Source organism: Taurulus bubalis, assembly GCF_910589615.1.
Source record: "Taurulus bubalis genome assembly, chromosome: 2".
NCBI classification, from domain to species: domain Eukaryota; kingdom Metazoa; phylum Chordata; class Actinopteri; order Perciformes; family Cottidae; genus Taurulus; species Taurulus bubalis.
The window spans coordinates 7,631,354-7,657,029 of record NC_136590.1 but is presented as its reverse complement, the minus strand read 5'-3'; the positions used below and the strand labels follow the sequence as shown (position 1 = coordinate 7,657,029).

Genomic DNA, 25,676 nt, shown 5'->3' with positions numbered 1-25,676 from the left:
CCAGACCCCCAGGAGACTCTAGGTAGATGGTGTCCGCCAGCCAGCGTTGAAGCAGATCTGGGACACAATGAAAAACTGACCTCACATTGGCATCTGAGGCTAACTCTGGTCGGCATCTGATGGCGCCCTTATTCGCGCTGAGAACTTGTCTGTGCCGTCGTCCGGGCACCTGTACATGTGGTGGAACTTCTGCAGTTCTCGTCAGTCATATGGGAGCGTCGTACTCCTCCAGGAAGTCTCTAAGTGTGTGCGGGAGCTGCTCCGCTCGCTCCGACCCCCCCAGATTGTTCAGGGTCCTCCTGCACATGTGCTGCAGGGAGGAGAGAGAACTTGAGAGGGGCCGCCGCAGTTCCAAGGGAATCCTCTCTCCACTGGTGTGGATCAGATACACGCTGCACCCCGTCTTCTCTGAATTACCCCCACATGCCCCTTCTCTGCCTCTTCCGGCATCCGGCCCCTTCCCCATGTAGTGCGCCACGAGTTTCAGCACGCAATCAAACTGCCGGGGCTCTTGGGTGTTTTGGGGGTCCGGCTGGAGGTAGAAGCCGCCTCCCTCGCTGTGGATGCGCAGGTTCTTGGTTCCTCGAGCCGTCTGGACGGAGAGGGTGAAGAAGTGGTGGTGGTCCGAGGAGTCGCGGATCAGAAAGGTGCCGGGCGGCTCAGAGCGCAGCAGGGCGCTGGCTTCCCGGCCCCCCACGGCCCCCCAGTAAAACCCACTCTCCTGCAGCTTACGCAATGCACGCATCACCTGAAACAAGGGGGAAAACCGGTCATTATCAGACCATTTTTAGACTTCAATCATGCAAACAGCTATTTTCTCTAAAGACTCAGGCGACTGACCTGCTGGTAGTGTGCATGCGAGCTGAAGGGCTTGTAGTGATGCAGGGTAGAGTTTGACCCCTGGACCCTGCCCTCCGGAGGGGTCCCGCTGCTCATGGCGAGGGGGTTGCGTCTGCCGAAGGCTACCATGGCGCCATGACCCCCTGCCTCTGCCCGCTGGTTGAGAGGCAGGGGGCCCAGGACAGGAGCGCCGAGGTGGACAGGTGGAAAGGAGTTTGGGGCAGAGGGAGAGGAAAGAGAGGGGCGGTGGGGGGAGAGTGGCTGGGTCACACACCGGGTCCAGGGCCCCGGGGCAGAGGAGTCTGATGCATCCAGAGAGGGGCTGGGAGAGAGCACCTACACACAGCTGGAGACAGAGAGCACAGATGAGCCATCTATTTAAAGATTGCTGCACACACTCAGGCTGCAGTCTCCTCTGACATTTCATTCATGCGCGTGGACGTAAATACACGACCAGTTGAGCCCCATGAAATGCAGTGATGACGATTCGGATAAATGCATAAGGCAAGACCGGGCAGGCAGGTTATATTTAGTTTAAATGAATCCTCGCTTACTCGCGCTGAGCCTGCTGCTGCTGCGCCGCGCAGACAGACAGCAACTGGATCCTGATTGCTTTCAATTGTCTTCGATCGGGCGTACCGCAACAAGGGATTTCAGAAACGGGGTCACTGTGGAAGAGCCCGGCGCGCTTTATTCATCCACCCCCTCTTCTTCTTTTTTTTTTAACAGAATAACTCCTTATTCCCTGCTCGGCCGCGCCACAGAGGCCCCGTTCTCCGGTTTCACTGTGAATAAAACTGAGAAAAAAAGTGTCCCGTCTGGTCGGGTTTGCTGTGATCCCCCTGGAGGGGAACTGGAGGCGGCTGCGCCGGACGCACCGTGCGGGACGCCGCGGGGACAGGAGGCGCCATAACGGTTCAGAACCGCACCAGAGCCGCTGGTATGGATGTCTCCTACTCACAATATTGCGAAACAGACCCCTAAAAAAAATGTACACTTCCAACCTCCTCGGCTGCACTGCACCAAGAGCAGCCACTAACAGCAGCTGTGCTTAAATCTGCATTACAACGCGTCTCTTTTCTGTCACCGTGTCGGCTTGAGTGATGCACAACGAGCACTTACCTTGCGGATATATTCAGCCCCGCACCGCAGCCGCTCTTCGCCAAAAGAAAAGATATGCAAACTACCCGAGAGTAGTGCTAAATGAATTATTAACTCAGGCATTAAAATCCAAAAAAAAAAAAAAAGTATCCAAAAAGAGTGTGGGTTCCTTTCCTGCGCGGAGGAATGTTGTGTCGGCGATATCTGAAGGCGAGACCGTGTCCGTGTGTGCATAAAGGTTACTGGAGGTTGTTTCGGAATAAAGCCGAATAGTCGTAAGGCTCCGCCTCCTGCTCTTCCAGGAATCACGCTCGTGCACACGCAGAGAACACATGCACGTGCCCGCGCTCGTTCTCGGCAGATTGCCAATAAATAATCAGCGTGACCTTTGCCGGGCTGTTTCCTGGTACTGATGGGTTCCCTCTCTCTCTCTCTCTCTCTCTCTCACACACACACACACACACACACACACACACACACACACACACGCACACACGCACGCACACGCGCGCGCGCACACACGTGAACAAGTTACACACTACATATGGAACAATTCAAATGGTAATAGGTTACATTATGTGTCTATGTATGTTACAGGCTTTACTGGCAGATATAGATAGGAGTCTATTTCGGGCAATATGAATAACTCCATATAAACTGTATATATTGTAATGACAAACGAGACCCTATTATACGACTGCTATCCTATTATATCATGCTGTTGTATTTTTTTTACATACATTTACTTTATATTGTTGGGTAGTTCAATCTTGATGCATCACATTTTCTGAAGTGATCATATAATTTGTATGTCAAATAATGGAATAAAAAGTTAAATATATTTACCTCTGACATGTTAAGTAATATTTAAACACTCAAGTAAAACACCTAAAAATTGTTCTTAAGCACATACACTTTCTACTACTACAAATATTTGCTCAATAATATTTGTTCTTGTACTTTTCAATGTCATATTCTTGATTACATTGTTTTATGAATTTGATCTAAATACTCAATTAATTTAATTTTGTATCGTTAGGTTCTTACACCGAGGATCCATAAATATAACCTTACCTTAACTCCAGGCAGAAGTATAATCCTTTCATTTTCTTTGTTCACAACATGACAGATGATTAATTATTATCCATGTGAGCTGCGAGCCGGTTAGCGTTTAAAGATGATCTCCCTCAGGCCCTCGTCTTGTGTCAGGAAGCAACTGACTTACTGTCAGTGCTCTTGAGCAACAACCGGCTATACTGCTGAACAGAAATACTCTATTACAGGCATCAACACAAAAGTCCTGCATCCAAAGGCTCACTCCAATAAAAACGTAAAGGTATTTTCAGAAAATCCACTGAAGGTATCAAAGGTAAATGTACTATGCAGAATTGTCTCTGTCAGTGTTATATTGTCATGTTTTGTATTGATTGATTAATACTGGAACATACGTGTAAGCAGTATTTTATTGTTATATTTGGTCCAATGAGCTATTATTAAGTGGTTCCACTATTGTTTAATAAACTGTATACGAAATATAATAAATCACCTCTGGCCAGATCCTCCTTCAATTGAATTAATATTAATAACCCTAGCACCGCTTTTGTCGTTTAGTTAGTCAATTTAATACCTATTCTATTTCACTGTATATACTATACACTGTATATACTTTGCATTTTTTTATTTTCTTAAAAGTACTATGTTCTGCTCTGCTATTTTATTGTATTATATTATTGAGTATTTTTTTTATTTTTTTTTTTTCTCTCTCTCTCTCTCTCTCTCACTCTAAAATACCTTTCATATTTGTTTTACTTTAGCTGGGTATTTTTTTATTTTCTCACCAAAAAAAAAACCTGCACAATCAAAGAGGCCGATGGCATAAAAGCAAACAAAGATTACAAAGTTGATCATTGTATGAGCATCAATAAAACAACTTAACACTATTAATAACAGGAATGTATGCTCACCAAGCGACTACTATGTAATTACAGTGTGACAATTGGCTATATAGCCATTGTGTTCCTAAGAGGGACTGTTTCTTGGAACAAACACCTGTGAACAATACTTTGTACTGCAACACCGCAAACCTGGTTTGATAGCTTGAGGTCACACCTTAAAGAACATGTGAGCGGCACAAATCAAGTGGGTGTTACCAGAAATGCATTGGTCTAAACCAGGACTGTCTCAAATATCTTTCACTGTGAAGCATCATTTTTGAAGATGATAAAACATGATATTGCATTGCTTCTTTCCCATATAAACAAACATTTTATTAAAAGACAAAGGAAAAACACACTTAAAAAATCACATAGAATCAGAATATTAATAACCATTATTATTATCATGAAAATCATAATGTTAATAATAACCATTATTATTATCATAAAAATCATAATAATATTGATGATCTTTTTTAAATGTAACTTCAGGGTACATCTGAACAACATTTCCACAACACTGAAGTTACAATGTAGTTTACAGTTTGATCACTAGAGGTCCTTTAGAGGCATTTAGACTATCACATAAACCACAGACAGACAGACAGACAGAAACAACCAATTTTATTATTTTTATCGGATTTATTCACTTGTTGTTGCAGGAAAGACACAATAATGAACACACTGCATAACAGTTCTCACCCGTTTCTCTCACGGCCTACAATAAGCACAGCGTGTCTGTTCACGGTGTGTCGATAAAGTTTATTCAAAGTGTCCCTGCTGCAGCAATGGCAGCTCCCATGTCCTGGAGGAGGCTGGTGTACTCCGTGTACTCACCGGCCATCACCGGGGTTTTCACCCGAATATCTGACCGGCTTTTCCGCGCGCGGGACAGGAGAGGAGGGTAAGAAACACGTCTCGTGCCCGGAGACACGGACACGAGGATAAAACGGTTGTTTTTGTTTCCTGCGTGACGCTTTCGACCACGAAGAGACACAGACGCTTTGCTAATGTTGTCATTGCTAATGCGCCTATTATCTGACATGTGATGCTCTATTTTGATCTTGTATTATTTAAAATATTTAGCCGTCAACATGTAGCTTATCTAGGATGAAGCTTATATGAGTTTAAAGTCAGATTTAGCTAATTTCCACCCAGTAATGCGGCTCCAAGCAGAAGCTAGTCTTCAGGAAAAGTACAGGTTTCCATAACTGAAGGTTATGGTTTGTACTGTACATGCTGTTCTGTTTTGTGTGTGTGAGAGTGTGTGTGTTATGTAACTTTGTATCATTTTACCACAGCTGAAACCTGCGGTGCTACTCAAGTAGAAGTAGTAATACCACATTGTAGAACTACTCAGTTTTAAGTAAATGTCCTCCAATCAAAGTTTAACTAAAGGATTGCCACCAAAATATACTTAAAGTACCAAAAGTAAAATGGTCAGAATTCAGAATGACCCATTTCAAAGTTTTTATATATATTTATATAAAGTTGGTACCATGAAAAATGACAAATTATTAACGATTTGCCAATACATTTTTGTAACTAATTAACTTTTCATTCTCTTATGCAATAATCCTAATTTGTAAAGTAACTCGTAACTAAGATGTTCATAATTGTTGTCAAGTTAAAAGTACAATACATCTCTCTGAGATGTCGTGAAGTAGAAAGTAGCACAACATGTACAAGTACTTGAGTAAATTTACTTAGTTGCAACCCACCACTGGAAACTGACACCTTTCTGACGGCCTCTCCGTCATGTGACGCTTCCAGGCGGCGTTCACACAGGTGATGTCACTCGTTAGCGTAACGCACCTGGAGGCGTTATTAGTCACAGGGACTCTTGAATGTGACGCCTTGACTCGTTTGAGCAGGAGGAGCTCTGTCTTTGTTCAGTCGATCAATCGCACAGTCTGAGGCCGTGACCTCATTGAGGATCCTGGTGACCTGGGACTCTCTGTGCTGGCCTAGATTACCTTCCTCCCTTTTATTTCAACAATCCTTCATGATTCTCTCGGCCTCATTCTTGTAGTTCCTGGTGAAAATGTCCTTCAGGCCTGTTCGGTGCCGTTTCCGTGCCAAGCAGTGATACGATGTTCCCCGTCAGGACGCTCTTGATTGCTCAGGAGACATTTCTCAGTATTTTCTCTCTGCCGTCCGCATGACCGCAGGGCATGATGGGAAATGCCTGGCTCTCGCCAGATCAAAGAGCTGATTGGCTCTCAGATTTGACAACAAGAAAATCCTTATTTTCGGTGTTATTGTAATACTTAACGTTCAATTTTTGGCTGTTAGTCTCACGTTGTGCAATGAAGGTTTAATCTAAAGACACATCTTGTGTGGTTGATAATAACAAAGCTTATTTATACAACGCAGGCTGCCGCCGGCCCACTTTTCAGGCGAGGCGCAGTTAATCTCGAACGAGCCTAATGTTAGTGCATTTATCTAACATTAGGCTTGTTCGAGATGAACTGCGCCTCGCCTGAAAAGCGTTTGCCAGTTTCCTGGTTCATGCCTCTGTTACCGGAAAGGAAACTGAGTGTTGAGGATGGAGACAGGTTGGCACCTGAAATAAGAATCTGTAATATACATGTCTTTTATTGTTTTTATCTCATCCTGCATCATTTCCTTCATTATATAACCGTCCAAAGTAGGATGAGGCAAAACAAATGTGTTTGACTTTATTCATAGTGTCAACCAGCAGGATTTGATATTAACAGTGCGGTAATTATAAAGATTTCTTAAAATTTGTGATGGCGAAATGAAGCCTCGTGAAGCATCGAAGCTTTCCAGCAAACTGGTTCGCAAAACGTTTCGTTCCTCGTGTGCTCACCAAACCCCTGCTGGACAAAGAGTGTAAAACGGGCAGATCTACTACAGATGATCTTAACCACGTGATCTGTGACATAGATCTGGAGTTTTCACTTTTTGTTTCGAGAGTCAAATGTGTGTAAATCAATCCTCTGGTCAGTAATTGGGTCATAATAAAAGTGTCAGGAGAGGGAATATTAGATATTCCTGTATTAGTCCCGTGTTGGGGAGATTTGCAGGATTACAGCAGCAAACAGGTAAAGTACAAAAGAGAAAAGTATTATAATAAACAGTAAAACGGTAATAAAAACAATAAAGAATGCACAATAACAATATTATACAGAATAAAATGTATTTATATTGCACAGTTGAGGTGATTTTAAAGTGACCAAAGTGATTGAAGTGTTTATTTTGTTGTGATCTACTGGGACCTCAGTTGGTTGTGCAGCCTGACAGCAGCAGGAAGGAAGGACTCTCCTTCACACACCGGGGATGAATCAGCCGTGTATTAATGTACTAACACTGTAAAGTGGCGTTGGGTTAACTGGGCAGAGGGCAGTGAATGTGCTCATGTAACTCGGAGAATGATGTAGAGGGAAGACTATTTGTTTTTGTTCAGCAACAATAACTTCTCAACATGTTACGGCTCTCATTTCATTTCTAAGTGCGCTACACTAAATGACGTACGTTGATAATGTATGTTAAAACCGAGAACTCTTAACCCTTATTGAGGATTAAAACATCTACTTTGACGTTACAAGTTTTTTTGTGCGTGCTTCCAGCTTGGGGCAACAGTTATGGACAATCCTTTCCTGTTTCAGCGTGACCCTCGTGCACAAAGCCAGGTCCGTAAAGAAACTTAATATATGTATTTTAGTTTGATGTGCAAACCTCGACCCAACCTTTGGGATGAACTGGAGAGCTCGGCTTTATCACCCAACATCAGTGGTCGACCTCACAAAAACGCTTGCGGCTGAATGTGAGCGGGTTTCTGCAACCAGAATCTGGTGGAAAGTCTTCCCGGAAGAGAGGAAGGTTTTGGACTTCCATATCCTTTTTTCCATGTAGAATATATTATTTGAATATATTGTTTTTTTCCATCATTTTATTAGACAGTGTGACCAGTTTGATAACTGAATCTGTGGAGACAAATGGGGGTTTAAATCCATTAAAGGCACAAAGAGATTTTCGGGGTATTTTGATTTATGAGGAAGACAGACGGACATTGTTGTTTCCCGTCACATGCTTCAAATCAAGAGGGATGTGATGCAGTCACATATTAACGTAAACAGCTCCTCTATTCATTGCAGTAACGAGCAAAAGTCCAGCATTATTAATTTAGCGTCTAACCTCATTAAATGTAAGGAGTTAACTTCATCTCACTTTCACGAAATTGCTGATCTACGAAGTGCGCTACACCGCTCCGATAATCTTAATTTAGGGGGCTTCTGCGGAGACGGCATGTCGTAAACATGTGTGCAGAAACTCCACCTTTTGTTAAGGATAAAAAAATCCTGCAGAAATATAAAGCAACACCACATGATTTCAAAGCGTGTTTTATCTCCTGTCACACGCTTCTTATCTTGTATCACTTGCATAAAAAGTGTAAAGGTTTTGGGGTCAGCTGGGCGATCATCACATATTACATAAACCCATCGCCAAGCTCAAGGTGCTCCTTCTAGATAACGTTTGTAGTTTTAAGGACACAAGGATGTTCTCTGACATGCTACAGTTGTTTTATGGCTCTTGAGTGGTATGCATGTTTATGAGTGATCGGAGTTTGATCCCAAACAACGGGGAAATCCCCTTTCTGTGTTTGCTGCAGAAGTTCTAACTCGGCAAAGTGGCTTTGGAAAGAAGCCCCGAGCTGTGTTTTTTGTTTTTATGTGACTTGCGTTTCCTCCGACTTCTTGCAGACGTTTTTTTGTGGGTTTGATTCCAAACCAAAACGTAAACTGTGTGTTCTGGGCGTAATGAATATGAAAGACTTCAGTAGAATTCTGACGATCAGCCTCTGAGGTTCAGTCATGCCTGAGAATCAAACTCCACCCTGTCTTTATTTAATATGGCGGCTTTGTCAGACCGGATTGTGAGATTGTATTGCAGAGACAAAGGGGATGTGGTGTTGGGGTGAACGTTAGGACACTGAAGAAGAACATCCAGACACTGTTAAATCTTCTCATGGATCTAAATGCAACAATTAAATTGATTAGTTGTTTGACATAAAATTACAAAACCGGACATTTTAAGGTGTCGCCTTGAGCTGTGGGAAATTAAAACAGCCCTTGTTTGAATGCTTAAAAATACCAACCGCTGTTTGTCAGGCGTCACCGCAGACTGCAGAGCTACCGTCATGTGATGTTAGAATCCGGTTAATTTGTTCTGGTTCACTTTGGTTAGTCACCTTGTCACAGGGTTTCCAACTGGTTGACAATTATGACATAGGATCCGTTTCAAGCACAGGGGTATTGTGGTGCGTTCAATTGCTGGCGGGGACGTTTGACACCTGAGAATCCGCTGACGGCACAAAAAAAAAAACTATTTTCCTGTGATAAATGGCACAACTGACCTGTTCTGTCTGACATCGTCCAGAGAGACGCGTCTCATTTTCCACTGACGAGGTCGGTGGTTTTCTCATGAATGGGTTTATTTTGGACATTTTTCCATCAACACAGTTAATACTGTAACAGTACGGAGGACACATAAGTTAGGGCAGTGACAGCAATCACAGGCAGAGTCAGTTCTGCAGGTTTTAAAGGTTTTTAATTAAACAAACACAAAAGAACTGAAAACGTAGCTCAGTCCAGAGCTCTATCCATTACCTACACGACTGAACTATATCAGCCGGGCCGACTTACGGCTTAATCTCCTTCCTGAAGCGGAGAAGCCTCTCTTGTCACACGTCTCCCTGCTCCGTTCCCCTCCTTGGCTTTTGTTCACCTCCCTGACGAGGAGCTCAGGATCAGGTGTGTCTCTTCCACACCTGATCTCAATGCTCTCCTGACGAGGAGTGGGTGGAGCCTTCTGGCTGGAATGTCGATGCCGTCCACTACCCTCAGGCCCTTACAGTACCTATGAAATATGGACTAAATAGACCACATAGAGCACATTTCTGACATTGTTTTCAAAATAGTGTCAAATATTTGAAATTGGAAAAAATATTGGGTGTTAATCGAAAAACAAATTGTATTAATAATTACATAATAATACAAATGTTAGCTAAATATCATTGAATCAGACAAAATCACTGATCAGATCATAATTATTTTTCGTGTTGTTCATACATGTCACACTGTTTTTATTTTTAGGTTAAATTCCCGATGTGACGTATGTGTCACAACGGTTTTTATTTTATTTGTTTTATATCATTTTCATCAAGAAATGTGCTCACAGCAGGTTCAATGTATTAAAGGACATGTTAAATAAACATGAATTCATAAACGGGTGAATCTTACCTTTAACAACGAAAAACAAGCTTTTTGAAATGTAGCACTTCCTTCAGATCTGTCACAACGACCTGGAGCAGACATCTTGGAAAGGTTGTTATGGAAACACAAAATCACATGACCTGTCACACGACCCACCAAGATGTTCAGTAGGTGTCACTTAGGGACTATATGGGAATAACCTTGTAAAACCACACCGCATCCCAGGAAGGGCCATCTGTGGATGAAGGTTATGATGGAAAGCTCAAGAGCAGCATTGAAGTGGACCGTGTGATCAAAAAGAGGTTCAGTGCGGTGAACTGTGTTATCAGTAAGACTCTCCACGTATGTAAAACACAAGCTCTCGATTGTTTCCTCCAGGTCCTCGGTGCTGCTGCTGGCTCCCCTCCTGGCCGAAGCCGACCCGGCCCCCCGACATGTCTCCAGGCCCGCCGGGTCAGCCGGCGCTCAGGGCACAGACGGCCTCTGTGGCCACTTCCAATGGATTGCAGAACACGTACCCGCCTTCCGTGTACCGGGCACTCGCATCCACATCCTCACCTCACCCGACCAGTTCTACCAGACTATGAAGGTCGGTATTTTCATTTAGCTGCAAAGGAATGATTAGAACTCAAAAAAACAAACAAAGGCTTACGAATATTGAGTTTGAAGAGATGCTCCATATCGTCATGTATTGTGAGGAAACAAAGGCAGGTGGAGAAAGTGTTTGAGGTATTTAAGGAAGCATTAGTCCACCCGAAGACATGTGAACGTATCTGCAACACCTGAGTTGGCAGAGAAACACGCTGCAGCAGCCAGGAGTCAATTCTTGAGCTCTTTTGTGCTAAATATAGACGCCTGAAGACTTTAAAAAAATTACCAGGTAAAACATTCATAAAAATGTGCCTGTCTGCACGTTTCCCTTCATTTGTGAATCACTCAAATTAGAGAAAGAAGCAAATGTCAAGTTGGAATTAGACCAACTGGGTTATTTCTTTACGTCGCCCCAGACCTGCTGCGTCTCATGGAACACAAGGCGTACTCTGAAGACGCTAAAGGCAACGTCAACGATACTTCAAATACCAGAGAAGAAGATTCGGAGCATGTAGTGTTAACAGATGGTAAACAATAGTGAAGGAAATTCTTTATTTTTATATATGGCAAAAACTAAAATGTACTCGTGTGAAGACTACTTGCTACTTAGCGTCACCTTATAAGGGAGTCTTGTTATGCAAAATATTCAGACCTCTCGGCAGCCCTTCAGGAAAAATATCCTGCCAAGGAAGAGTCTTTTCCCGAATGGCCAGGATAAAAATCTACACCTGCAGAAGACGTTTAAAAAAAAAATATATATATATTTTAGTGACATTCAGTTTGAGGCCAAAACATGGAGGAAAATATCCTTATTCGAGTAGACAAGGCTCTAAAAGTGACGTGGACAGAATGCTTGCTGCACACGTTAGACATGTTGGAGTTGGAGTCGGGGTCCCACAGTTTCGTCTTCTTAAAGACTCAGTCTTTAGTTCTGGGTTCTTCCTGTTGGGAAGAACCCAGCTCCACACAGCAGCTGCAAGGCCTTGCTCTGTTTGCTAGAAGACAAAAGGGACAATAAGGAACCATTCTGTCTTCTGTTTTATTGACCCTTCCTTCCACAGAACATTGTGTTTGTTTTTTTATAGATCACTTTCTGACACACACACACACACACACACACACACACACACACACACACACACACACACACACACACACACACACACACACACACTTCCTTCTGTTTGGTGCTACAGTATCAGTATATAATGATACTTCATGAGCGAGCCAAAACCATGTGTGGTGACCTGAGCAGAGTGAAAAGGAACTTAGCACAAAGAACAGGAGGAAATATCTTCATTAAAAAAAAGCAGCAATGCCTTTTTTATTTTGTTGCAGACAAATGCAAAGGATGTCTTATTCCATTGTGGAAATTTTATCCCTAAAAGTGTCAGATCGCCCAAAGATTGTCTTTTCACTTCCTCCTTTTGTGTCAAGCTGAGATTTCTTCCTTCACTTCAGTACAATGGAGGTGAATGGAGTGTTGTTTGTGGGGCTCACAGTACAGACATTTAATTAATTCAATAGAGCGTCTTTCTAGAAATTAGATTTGATTCATGGGAAAGTAATCATATTAACGTAACCATTTTTAACTGAAAAAACTAAACATTACCAAGTTCCAGCTATTCAATTATGAAGGTTTATTGCTATTTTCCTGTTCTTGTATCCTTGGAAGCTGAATGTATTTTAGTTTTGGACTTTTTGAAGAAATCAGAAGACACAGCTTAAGGCTTTTATTTTATGGAGGAAACTATTAATCAAGAAATGAATCAACATAATAATTGTTTGTTGTATAGACAATGTCCTGGTTTCTCTTGATAATTCATAAACATGCAGACATCCATTTTATCCCAATGAAAACTTTTACGTGCATTATCCAGAGAGTTATTTCTATTCTGTTGAATTGTTTTCAAACCTTTTTCTTCCGTCCCCTGATCACCTCAGACTACATTTACTTGGCTTCCAAGAGCAAAATGCAGAGTACCAAGAGAAACCTGAGCCAACGACACCAAAACTACCCACGTTAAATACGCAGTTATCCTGCCAAAAATATGTAATTTTTGTTTTATTAATAATGATGAGTCTGGAGGAATGTGGTTAGTTTGCGTGTGCAGACTGACAGTGTGCCCACGTGACTGTCAGTAAATGTACCTATTATTATTATTATTATTATTATTATTATTATTTCTCGTTATCAGATATTTGGGACCAGATTCCTGACACCCCACACCCTTTCATTGTTGTGTTTGTTTGTTTCCCCTCAGGCGCGGATCAAGACTGCGAGGAGGCGCGTGGTGATGGCCTCGTTGTATCTAGGAACAGGTCAGCTGGAGCAGGAGCTGGTGAGAAAAGTGGTGTTTGTGTGTGTTTGTGCGTGTGCGTGTGCATTTCCTTGTTAGAGCAGTTTTTTATGTCTTTTAGTTTTGGGGCAGGTGAGAACAACGGCATGTGCCAAGTTAGTGGTTAGAGATGCCAGAAAATGTGAGTCAGTCGCCGTCCAGGAAAACCACAGCGTGCTTTCTTCAGAATGAAAATGTACTCCAGGCCAGCTACAAGGAATAACCCCAACATGCAAGGGTTTATGGGTATAAGGTGACCAGTGTTGGCATGTGATATCCTGCTGTTTTTCATGCTTGGAAGACCTAGCATAACAACATTAAACCAGAACAAACCACAGTCTGGACTCGCATTCAGCTGTTTTTACTGGTTTCAAGCAGCAGAGGGTGAATCCCAGAACAAGGCACGGACAAGTCAAACATGTTAAATTACAGTTAGAAGCATTTGAATCAGGTGTGGTTGCTGCCAAATGCTGTAACCTCACAGGATGATGGATGACTACAAACGTTGAGTCAAGGAACAGTGAGTCTATGTTATTTGTCTAGCTCGGGTTTGCTTGTAATTGGACACAATGACCTGAATTAAATTCAGACTCAAAATACGTGTGCGGTCTGTGGTTTAAACCGAAGACTCCCGATCCCAGGCTCAGCACAAAAGCTCCTTGACTGATACTGACTCTCGCACCTGTGTGGCGGGTTTACTTAAGCGCAGGTGCAGGCAAGAGAATAATGTGAAATCCCAAAGACGTGCCTGTTCAGCGCCCCGTATGCAAAGGTGATTCAGAGTGGAGAGAACTGCTGCCGCATATGTGAAGGACAAGTTGTTATAAAGCCTTTCTGTGGCTCCTGAAGGAGCGCTGTGGAGTCTGATGTCACCATCTACGCTTAGTTTTGTTTAACTGTGCATCGTGAGTCTACTCTTTTAGAGAGCTTGATGAGAAATATCTTTTAAACAAAAGATGACAGGATGAAAGCAAATGTCAACAAGCTTCGCCAGTAGAAAATAAATCATACAGAGTATGTGTCTGAATGCGGAAAGGTTGTTAATGGTTTAAATCCAGGCCCAGGGTATCAAACTCTAATTACTGAGGAGCCACCGACCACATAGTTCTCTCCTCGAGGGCCGCTTGAATACTCGGGAGAAATAAGACTTTTTTTTTTTTACGACAAACTACAGTATATATTTTCACTCTGCTTGAGATTGTATTTCTGGAGAACGTCAGCATTTTCTATTACAGATAAAAACGGGATACGGTCACATTCAACCCTATTTACATAATAATCAAATGTCCATCTTTCCTCTAACTAACTTCCTCTGGGTCAACGTTTCCTGTCTGCGGTAAGTCAGAGTGCCGTTGGTTGATGACAAAAAAATGTTTATGCTCAAATTTGTTTAAATGCAATCGTGAAGAGTTTGAGCAGATTTGACATCGCACAGAGACTAAATGCTGCTTCTTGGCCTTTTTAAAGGAAACTATTGTTTCAGTGTCATCTTACGGCTCCAACTCATGAACACATTTCCCTCCCAGAGCCAAGCTGGTAGTGTAGGTTATGCACACGTCGCCCAAAAAGCTCTCGACTGGAAAGGAGAACTGTTTTACCGGCATGCAAACGGGCACTCTGGAGTCACGTATAACCAATGCATTTGGGCTCCAGATGCACAATTAAGCTGAAGTAAATAAAAGAAAATCAGGTGGGCAACAAATGCCGCCGCTCGCCACAAATAACTACGCTGCACTCGCTACCTTCTAAAGAGAGTCATTTTGTCTTCCAGCACAAAGTTAGTCATGCTTTTCCCACGCTCTGTGAAGAGATGATAACACGCTGCTGTTGTTTAAAATATGCAGCATGCTGCCAATTTATTAATCTCTTATTATTCTACTCCTGTGTAAACACAGTAGGATAACGTGTGAAAGACAGGTGCACGCTAAGATAGGAGGATAGGATAGTATTTATACTTTATTCATCCCCAAGGGGACATTTGTTTGTGGCAGCAGCCAACAGTTATAACAGAGTTGTGCTCGGAAAGAAAAGTTCGGCTGGTTTGCAGACTGAAGCCAGCTTTTTTTTTTACATTAATATCAGTCCAGTGCACCTTATTTTAAGTCTAAAAACCACCCAACTGCTAGACTGTCAGAGCAGAAGAGTAACAACAAATGGCACCTGCTGACAACAAAAGGGATACAAACCTCCGTTTGTGGTTTGCAGAACAATGACTTGGAGCGAGAAGTGAAAACCTGATTACAGACAACAGGAAACTGTTTTTGTTAACAGTTTTTTCTAAGTAAAATGTCCTCGAGAAGTTTTCCGCTGCAGTGAAAAGAGCCGAGCAGCTCGATGCTGGAGCCCAGTTCCCCAAATTCAGAGAAAATGTATGGCTGCGTCTTAATGCCTGTGGTTATTATCAATTATAATCTATCCGTTATTTTCTTGATGAATTGTTTAGTTTACAAAATTACAGATAATTGTGAAAATATTGCGACGCCCAAAACTCAAAGATATTCGTTTTACAATCGTATGAAACCAAGAAATGCAGTGAATCCTCACATCTGAGAAGCTGAAGACAGTAAATGTGTTTTTTTTTTTTGCACGATAACGATTAATCAGTTAGTAAAACTGACGCTTGCTTGAAGTGTCGAGGAAAAGACGATATCTCTGGTTCTGCTGCACGTGTTGATGCTTTTGTCCTCTGCTTTCTTTGTTTTTCTTCAGGTGGACTGCATGGAGGAAGCTCTGCGCCGCTCGCAGGAGAACGCTGACGCTCCCGACCTCAAAGTCTCCATACTGCTGGACTACACTCGCGGCTCACGAGGTTGTCGGCATTTTCCTTTTTGAGATCTCCATGTTGTCGTCTCATCGAGCGCCGCCGCTCATCCTCCTGATGTTTTTACGTGCAGGACAGACCAACTCGAGGACCATGCTGCTGCCGCTGTTGCAGCGCTTCGTCTCTCAGATGAGGGTGTCTCTGTACCACACTCCAGACCTGAGGGGCCTGCTGCGCCTGCTGGTCCCGCAGCGCTTCAACGAGACCATCGGGGTCCAGCACATCAAAGTCTATCTGTTTGACGATAGCATCATCATCAGCGGGTGCGTCGATTCCCAGCAGTCCATGTTTGTGTCAATATGAGTTTGTTTGTTCGATCTTCTCTGCTCCAAATGACATGGCCCCGCCCCCGCTGCTCACGGGAGAGTAAACCAAATACTATGTGCACCTGATTATAACGAGTATCATAGTAAATGCATATGCATTTCCAGTCTTTACTTTCACACTTCTGCAGTGAAGGAATTGGGAGATGCTTCGGACAAGAAAACACAGAACCTCCTGTAGCTTAAACGGGGTTAATAAATACACTTACTAGCCGAGCAACTTTAGGACTACAATTAGTAGAGGCGGCATTACATTGGTAAACTCTCTGTTCAATAATAATACCTGATGTTGTGAACCAATTTCAGCTGTAACATAATTAATTAACTACAGCGGATGAAGACTTCTCCCTTTTTTATGTTGTGTTTTTTTTTACAGAAAAATGTTCATATGTCCAAACAGATCCTCTTTTTCTTCTTTGTCTTTCCTCGTGTCTAAACGCCTTGTAGCCCTCTAACAACAGTCTCTCTCATTGCTCAGGGCCAACCTGAGCGACTCGTACTTCACCAACAGACAGGACCGCTACGTGCTGCTGGAGAACTGCAGCGAGGTCGCCGACTTCTTCTCCGACCTGGTGGAAGCCGTGGGAGACGTTTCCCTGCAGCTGCAGCCCGACGACTCGGTCACCATGCTGGAGGGCATGGTGCACCCGTACAATGGTAGGCACCCGTGTATGTGTGTGTGTGCACAGACACATGTTTAATGTTTACCCTCCAACACAGTTTGACACTTCATGCCCGGTTACGGTGGCAGAGGCCCAGTTTTTTCTGCAGGAGAGGCCGATGGATTTCACTAATGGAGCTTGAAAGCTTCGACAGAAGACTAGATGGTGTGTGTGTGTGTGTGTGTGTGTGTGTGTGTGTGTGTGTGTGTGTGTGTGTGTGTGTGTGTGTGTGTGTGTGTGTGTGTGTATGGGGGGGGTGCGTGCAGTGAGAAAGATGATGAGAGCTCTTGTGGTTGGCTAGCCATGCAGCCGGATGTGAAAATTGTCAGGATTTTCTACACACACACACACTGGTGCTGGGTGTCCGTAACAGGAGCGCAGACTGCCAGGATGCTAGTTTGTGGGATGAATGACATCATGTCTGCAGGACTGTGAACACCAGGAATAGAGTTGTGACGTCACAGTGTTGCTGGAAGACGACATGGATTGGGAACTAACACGCACTGCTGGAATTCTCCTGTAAAACGTTAAAAACTGAGTATCTGCAATGACGTGTCCTGACTTGCACAAATAAGTCGTGACTCGGGTTCTTACGGTCATGGAAAACCTGGAAAAGTCCTTGGAAAAAATGAAATCCCCAAAGTTTTTGGGAAATTACGCTAAGTTTGAAATAATTAATTTGCTTTTAAAAGAAAGACTTCTTTTACGGTAAAAACTCACTGAAGGCAACGGGATGCAACTATTAATTTTCTATGGGACTCGAGCGAATCGTATCTTATGGGGGGTAATTGAATTTGCATGAAGTTTAAAATAATCAAGTTTCATGCTTATGAGGGCAAAACCTTCCTGGAATCTGTGCTGTACTTCCAAGTGCTGCTTGGCACAACATCATGTCAACAGTGAGAGGAAGTGCAGTTGTTAATGAGCTATTCGCTACTTTTATTCTCATCCAGAAGGCTTCGCTTTCTGTGAACACGACCTTTAAACAGATGCACATTTCCATTAAAGACGAGCGTTTTCCAGAGTAACGGCTCTTTAGCTGAGGTTTTATTTTCCTCCCCATCAACATCCTGCTCTCCGCCTCGTGCTCGGGAAACGGCCGTACGTTCTCTCAAACGCACTCGCAGCCCAGATCACCGTGACCCAGAGATCGGTGTGACCCGCCTCCCTCTCGTGCGCTCGCTCATGTTTTTGTCTCACCGTGGGCAACCAGGCAACAGGCAGGACTTCTCGGCGGCGGCGAGGAAGCGGATCATGGAGGTGGTCAACACGGCCCAGGTCAGGCAGCAGCTGCTGAAGGAGGACTCTGAGGACGATGGGATGAGCGAGGGGGAGGAGGACACCTGGGTGTTCCCGCTGGTCCAGATGAGGCCTCTGGGGATCCGGGTGGACGAGCAGGTCACACAGGTGAGGCTCCACACCTGACGTCAGGACATTGGAACCCAAAACATACACAGAGCACACAACAAAAAGATCTTTTAAAATATATAAACTTTGGCCCTGCTGTTAAAAGATTCTTTTTTTTTATCCATGTCTTCAATGCTTTGAAGTTGACCTTTTGTTCATTTTCCTGATTAGTCATAAATGTCATTAGATTAAGGTTCTTTATTGTCATTATGGGATGTTTTGACCATGTGATTAATACATGACTAATAGATAACCGTGTGACTAGTAAACCATGAGTAAATATTGAAACATTTATTCCCGGTATTTAAGTCACATATTCTGGAAATGAACACAATAAAGTGATTATACTATAATTCAATGCGACAGCTCATACTGCGGTTCCATTAAAAAGTTGAATCGACACACAAAGGGAGGATTTGTTGCAACATGTTTGATTTATTTCAATACATTGTTCATCTTTTGCTGCTTTTGTTTACCAGGATGTGATGTGGCTCTTGTGCAGGTTTATTTCTAGTAGAAGACTCGTCACATTTTGGACGGGGGAAGAAAAAAAAAAGGCTTTCTTTAAAGTGTTTATCAGATTTCACCCAGATTGTGTGTCCTTGTTGTTTCCTTCTGCATCAACAAGCTGACCACTGAAGTAAACAATAAAGGTTTTAGGTATCATCTGCAGAAATGAATGAGTGAATACATGGAATCATTTGTGGTTGAGTTACTCATCGCACACTGATGACTCAACTTTGACCTGTTTTTAAAAAAATAGGTTTTATGAATCTAAAAAGCACCAAGAAGTTCATCCAGTTATTATTGAAGACAGAATAATCACATGTGAGCAAACTATTATACTAAAGCTTATGTTATCATATTGTTACAGTTATCAAGATATCATCCTGATAGATTTGAGTTCTTTAATGAGCCAAACAGAAACTCGTCTTTCTTCACTTTCCGTTTTGTCCTTGAACTCCAGCGCCTGCTGACTGACGCCGGTCCGGACTCCACTGTGTTCCTGACGTCGGGTTACTTCAACCTGACGCGGGCCTACATGCGGCTGGTCCTCGGGGCCGGGGCCAACTACCGCATCCTCACCGCCTCGCCCGAGGTCAACGGCTTCTTCGGGGCCAAGGGCCTCGCCGGAGCGATCCCCGCAGCGTACACACACATCGCCAGACAGTTTTACAGCCAGGTGTGCCGGCTGGGCCAGCAGGAGAGAGTTCAGCTGCACGAGTACCAGAGATCACAGTGGACCTTCCACGCCAAAGGTGAGACCAGACGAAAGCTCACACGCCCGTCCGTATTCAATGAGAGCTAACGATCACATTCTTCTGTTATCGTCCCACAAACCGAGGCGACGCCTTCAAATTGGTTGTTTCGTCAGACCGACCGCGCAAAAACTAAAGATATTTAATTCACATTTATATAAAACGGAGAAAAGCACAGACTCATATCTGTAGATTGTCTTGATTTATTAGTTCAGTCGTACATTTAAACCTGTGTTTCACAGTGTGAATGAGCAGCAGCTTTTAAAGCTTCTCATGATACTCAATGATCAATGATTTAAATATAGATCACATGACCAACACTTCTACATTTCATCAATATGTCATCTGTACAGGAAGTACCATACATGCACAGTAATAATAGAAAGAAAGCAGTGAATTCTTACATTTCAGAAGCAGGAAACAGAATATTTTGTTTTGTCCTCATCAACCAGAAATGATGTTTAGTCACAGAAGTTGCAGTTTTTCCAGACAATCTTAAGTAAGTCGACTTGCAACAACCTGTACTGCTGCATCGGTCCCATCCTCGATGCTTGTTGCAAATTTTGTGGGAATTTTTCTCCTGTTGTTTTTTCAGGGATGCATGAAGATCATGTTGACATTTTTGATAACGGAGACAAAAGCCTGATTATTCAACAGTTTATTCTGTTGGTGGAAACGGCATCAATAAGCACCAGATCTGCGTCATCAGAAATATTAAACTAAATTAAATCAGTACACTTATTTATTTCCTTGTTGTGTGTTTGTTCTGCAGTGATAACAGCCCTACGTTGTCGTTCTTTGGGAAGCATGAATACACACTTAACAGCAAGATATTGTAAAGTAAATGTAAATGTGGTCATTGTCGTTCACATTTCTGAGCAAAAATGCGAAGATAATTGAAATTTAACTATATTAAACTAATAGTTTGAGGAGTGACTCTCTCGTCAATGTGGATTACAAGAGATTACAATCTTAAATCCCTTGAATGGAAGCGACGTTCAAATATTCTGGGAAATATCTGCACAAGATTTTCTTCTCAAACTCGAGGCCTCGTAACATTTCAGGGTAGAAGCGGGTCCGGCTGTGACTTGAATGAAGGCGGGTAAAGTAAGCTGCTGCGTCAATGCTGTCGTGGGTGACTTGACTGCTCCTCGCCCACAACGTTCCTTAAAATATTAAGAGACGTCTTCCTCCTCGCCCCCATCATCTTCCTCCTCCTCTTCTTCTGAGCGATACGATGGTTGGCGTCCATATTTATTGCGTAACCGCCATCAGCTGCTCCGTCCCTTTCCCCCCCCCGTCTGCTCCTGCATTGCCATGGCGTGTGTGAAAAGTCAGTAATTTACCGGCAACTGTGTATAAAAGCGGCTTAAGCTTTTAAGTCTGGAGTAGTTCGGCTCAGTGGAAATAATAAAACGCATTACTCTCCTCTCTTCTTCTTGTGGTCACAGCGGTATGTAGCGTGAGAGAAGGCGGCTTGTACAGTCATTTTGTCGTAGCCTCGGGACAAGGATGTACACTCACTCTCTCTCATGCTTTGAGGTTTTGGATCGACGCTGGGGATTTCTGCATGTGCTTCCTTTTTAGTTGTGGTCTGGGCCTTTACTCTCTGCTGTCTTAAATCTCTCTTAAATCTCTGCTGGAAAAACGTCTCTGAAGCATTTCCTCCTGGCTCACTCCTCTTCCCCCCCCCTCCTTACAGGTCTGTGGTATTACCTCCAGGGGCAGGATCGGCCTTGCCTCACTCTAATTGGCTCCCCTAATTTCGGTTACCGCTCGGTTCACCGTGACCTGGAGGCCCAAATCGCCATAGTCACGGAGAACGAGGAGCTGCAGAGCCAGCTGCAGGAGGTGGGTGAACCGCAGCCAGAGATGATGATGAGTGACTGTAACTGTGAGCTGCTGACGCACCTGTGTGTTGAACTGTGTGTTGAACTCTCAGGAGCAGGAGGTCTTGTACGAGCGGTCCAGCGAGGTGTCCGGCTCCACGTTCGAGCGGCCGGACCGCCACGTCAAGCTGTGGGTGAAACTCGTCACTCCCCTCATCAAGAACTTCTTCTAAGTCGCCACCAGGTGACCTTCAGGTGACCCATCGCATTAACTCATTAGTTTATTCTGATCAATTCGGTTATTTCAGATCAGACCTGTTTTTAAAGCTGCGCCGATTCATAATTTCATATCAACAATTGTTGAAACGACCCTCGTAGAATCATCACACAACTCTGCAGCTCCGTGACGCGTTCAAGGGTCTTTCAGATCTCCGTTTTTTCTTTTCTTTACAGCCAGAACTTTACTGTTTTTGTTGCGGTCTCAGCGCTCACATCAACCTTGTTTCCAGACGCAGCTGTTTTCAGTGGAAAAAGCCGTAAAACTCACCGTGCACCACCTGCTCAGCAGCAGACAGCAGACAGACGCAGTTAGCATCTAGCTAGTGAACATACTGCAGTGTTTAGCAGCGAAAGAGCCTGAAATACCCCTCAGGACTTGGTGGAGACCAAAACGGAGCAAAAAGAAGAGTGAATATTATTCCTTTTGATCTTTTAGATGAAAGTAATAATGCTGCTCTGTGTCTGCTTGATGTGCACATGGGCATCTCTTTGCCAACAAGTTTGCCAAATCCAGTAAAATATCAATAATGAGTTAACAGTGTCGTTGTTGTGTTTGTAGTTCAATCCGAGAGACCAAAGAAAATAATTGGAGCTGCTTTAAAGAAACCTCGAGGTCAGTCAAACATTAAAAGGAGAAAAGAAAACCTGACTGATCACCTAAAGTGATTACACGCCGACGTCTTGCTCCCACAGCACGTTAAAGTATAAAGTATCAGAAAATGGAAATACTCAAGTATTTAGAATAAGACCCATAAACTGGAATTCTCCTTTTAAAGCATGTTTTACATCCATGCATTATTTGTCCGTTTTTTTGCTTTGTGGACAAAATACAGCCTTGAACATACTGTAAAGCACACACACACACACACACACACACACACACACAGGAAAACAGGCTGTGGCTTCTTAGAAATGCCTGCAGTCATTGTGGCGTGTCCCAAATCGCAGGTCCCATCCTCGTCTTCCCAGCAGCCCCGTCTCCAGAGTGGAGCGGGGATTCACTCGTGTCAAGAAGTGAGTCAGCGTCGTGCGATGCTGAGGATCTGACGGTGCGGTCTGCGTTACCGGGAGTCCTGTCAGGACTTGGTGAGGGGAAGTCGACCCTGACACAGAGTCGACATTTTAAAGAGTTTATTTTTTTTGTGCTTGGAAAAGGCACAAAACTACTCACTCGGAACAGGGCAGATATGTTTTTTTTCCATTTCATAAACTCAAGAGCTAGCCAAAAGGAAACCTGTCAAGACCACAGCAGAAGATAAAAAAAAAACAACGTGGTGTTAGTTTCTGAGAACAGGAAGTGTCGCATGCTGGATTATTACAGTAAATGGGTGGTGCCTCAACGCTACCTGGATAGAGACAAGAGGAGTGAATGATCAAGTGATCTGCTGCCAAAAAGAAAGGATCATAACAGATCGTCTTACATACAGACCTGTTGTTGTAAAAGAGGCTGAGGGGCTTGGAAGTGGAGGTTTTCTGGCTCTGGTGCAAACCCACGGAGAGGTTTGGCTGTGAGAGTCCGCGGGGCCTCAGGCTGAAGTCTGGTTGAACTGCAGACATGTTGAGATGACAACAGGAAAGGCCCTGACGTGTCAAACGATACAAAGACGGCGAGTTGCAAATGCAAACGGCTGCGACTTTTAACCATGAGTCTTATCGGAATCCGTCTGAACAAACAAAGTATCGCTTGCAGTGATTTTTCTTTTAAAGCTCAGTTTAATTTCTGAATATTGTTCAGGTTTGTATTTACATATCCTACATGGCATCCTACTACTTTAAGTGATTTAAAAGTTTTGTACGGTGGCCCTGAGGTGTCAACTCATTGCACATAAAGTACACATCTTTCACCAATTTGACAACACGTGCACAGCATTTAGACAACTATTACTAGTCTGTAATGTAAAACATTTGACAACACTCCCCCTTTCTGATCTTGAGTTAATAAACTAAATAAACAGCCTTACATCTATCTATAACTCATTAGAAAGCTCAGCATTTTTATAAAAAGTAATCTTCTTTGGCAGTTTTCTGATAAATGGTGAATTATTCCACTGGATGGCTGCTGCTGTATATACTTAGTTTGTTATATATAATATATATATATATCACACATGTTTCTACATTTTGAGAAAGCACATTTGAAAGGTGATTATGTCTTTTCTTTAACATTCTGTATCACTAATGTCCAAATAAATGAGCTTGGATGCTAAATGCAAGTAAGAAGTAGCTTTTGCTCCTGGATATTTTTCCATAAAAAGTAAGAATTGCAACCAATATGATGCATATAGTTCATGTTCCTGGCTTTTAAATTCCAATAAAATAATTCAACTAGATTAAGACAACTGAATACTATAGACACTTATTTCCATCTGTTTGGTGGAAAGGGAATAATTAGGTAATTTAATTCATTCCTTTTATTATTTTTGGATCAATCTTTTGGTAACATTTATGGAAAACAAAAATAACCAGTGACTGTGTGAATGGTCTCTTTGGGGTTTGAAGAGCAGACTGTGTACTGGTGTTTTGTATCCGTGTGGCATTGTCATCTGTGTTTACTGCTTATCTCATTTTTTATTCCCGAAAAAGGAACAAACAAAACAACGCCCTCCAACAATAGCTTTTCCGGTTAAAAGGATAAACAGAAAAAACATTTCTTATCGGCAGCACAGGCCGTCTATTGTTAGAAACTCCAAACGTACAACAGGTTGGAGTCTCTCCAAATACTTTGACAGTCTCTTCTGAGGGTTCAAACTCAGCAGACGTCCTCAGTCATGTTGAACTTGTGTGGGTGGAGCTGCCTGCCCTCTAGTGGTGAAGCTGCGGTTTCCCACAGTGGTCTCACACATTGAACTAACCCTTGACCCCATTTGACAGAGTAGAATGAGGATAACTGGTCATCCTCATGAATTATTATACATTCCGGTAAGCAGTGACATGGTATGGTTATTGTATTGTGTAAAAAGTCAAAGTATCGAAAGTTAAAAATATTTAACAGTATACTGTCAAAGTTTTAAAAAAGAGAATAGTATGTCATAAAAAGTATGTCATAACATCTTAGTATGTCATTAAAGTCGTATATACTTAAAGTGTTTCTGTGTTTTGAACAGGAGGACGGAGTCTTTAGTTTTCTTCGGCGTCGAAGGTCGAGTTGGAGGTCGTTCTGCTTCTGCCGGTGGGACGCTTTACCACCGGCATGCTGGGTAGTCTTCAGCCTCTCCTCGGCTTTAACCCCCAGTGTGTCCAGGAAGTTACTTTCTCACACACACACACACACACACGGTTTCTTTTTTTTTTTACTCTGTGGTTTACCTGCCTAACTGTTGCTCTGTTAGTTTTAACATCTGATGATGTCATTACGATTTTAAATATTAAAAGCATTACCTACTAACATTTCTAACACTACTGCACATACCTCTCTAAGTACATGCTGCATTTATTCGATAGTAATCGCAGCTGTGATGGTGAAGAGTTACAATCCCATGAGGAGCCTTAATACGTTTGTAAGAGTTTACAGCAGTAATCGGAGCTAACCTGTACAGTGTGTTATTATCTTTGTATATTAAAGGACGATGTGGTGAGTTTTTACAATGACTTCAAACGTGTGAACCTTTTTGTTTGCTGCCGTGGTGGATTTGTACCCTCATCGCTGTAGTAATATATGAAGCTTTATTTTAAAAGGTTAAAGGAGAGCAACAACAATCAGCAGCAGGCAACTCTAAAAGCACACAAACCAGCTCATGGCTGGGGAACAGTGGAGCATTGAGCAGCGAAACATCCGGAGTGTTTCCTGAAGAGGTGGAGACCAAAACGGAGCGAGAAGAGTTCAAAAGGTCCCTTATTGCAGATTTAAGCAATACTAAATACTTAAAAAAAAAATAAAAAAAAAAATCACTAAACGATATTTATAATCTAAACTTGTTTAAAGGAAATGATAATATTTGGTTTACAAATCTGATTCTGCTAATCTTTTAATTATTAAAAATTAGGCTGTGCATCTTCAAATCTTTAGTTTTTCTTCATAACTTTATTTATGATGAAGGAACCAGCTGATTTAA

The 25,676-nt window shown here is 42.8% G+C and overlaps 2 protein-coding genes across 2 annotated transcripts; one reads left to right on the top strand and one right to left on the bottom strand.

The window, feature by feature from the left end:
• Positions 1-205: 205 nt before the first annotated feature.
• On the bottom strand, positions 206-969 carry socs3b (suppressor of cytokine signaling 3b; the record flags this gene model as incomplete). Its single annotated transcript, XM_079214565.1, has 2 exons — positions 206-748; positions 841-969. 2 exons carry the CDS (start codon positions 967-969, stop codon positions 206-208), a joined length of 672 nt encoding a protein of 223 aa, XP_079070691.1.
• A 3,694-nt stretch (positions 970-4,663) lies between these two features.
• pgs1 (phosphatidylglycerophosphate synthase 1) lies at positions 4,664-25,576 on the top strand (the record flags this gene model as incomplete). Its single annotated transcript, XM_079233787.1, has 11 exons — positions 4,664-4,779; positions 10,493-10,703; positions 12,970-13,047; positions 15,754-15,853; positions 15,939-16,128; positions 16,667-16,845; positions 18,064-18,257; positions 19,225-19,516; positions 21,219-21,367; positions 21,459-21,600; positions 24,729-25,576. The coding sequence occupies 10 exons, from the start codon at positions 4,664-4,666 to the stop codon at positions 21,576-21,578; spliced, it is 1,629 nt and encodes a 542-aa protein (XP_079089913.1). The 3' UTR covers positions 21,579-21,600; positions 24,729-25,576.
• Positions 25,577-25,676: the final 100 nt, after the last annotated feature.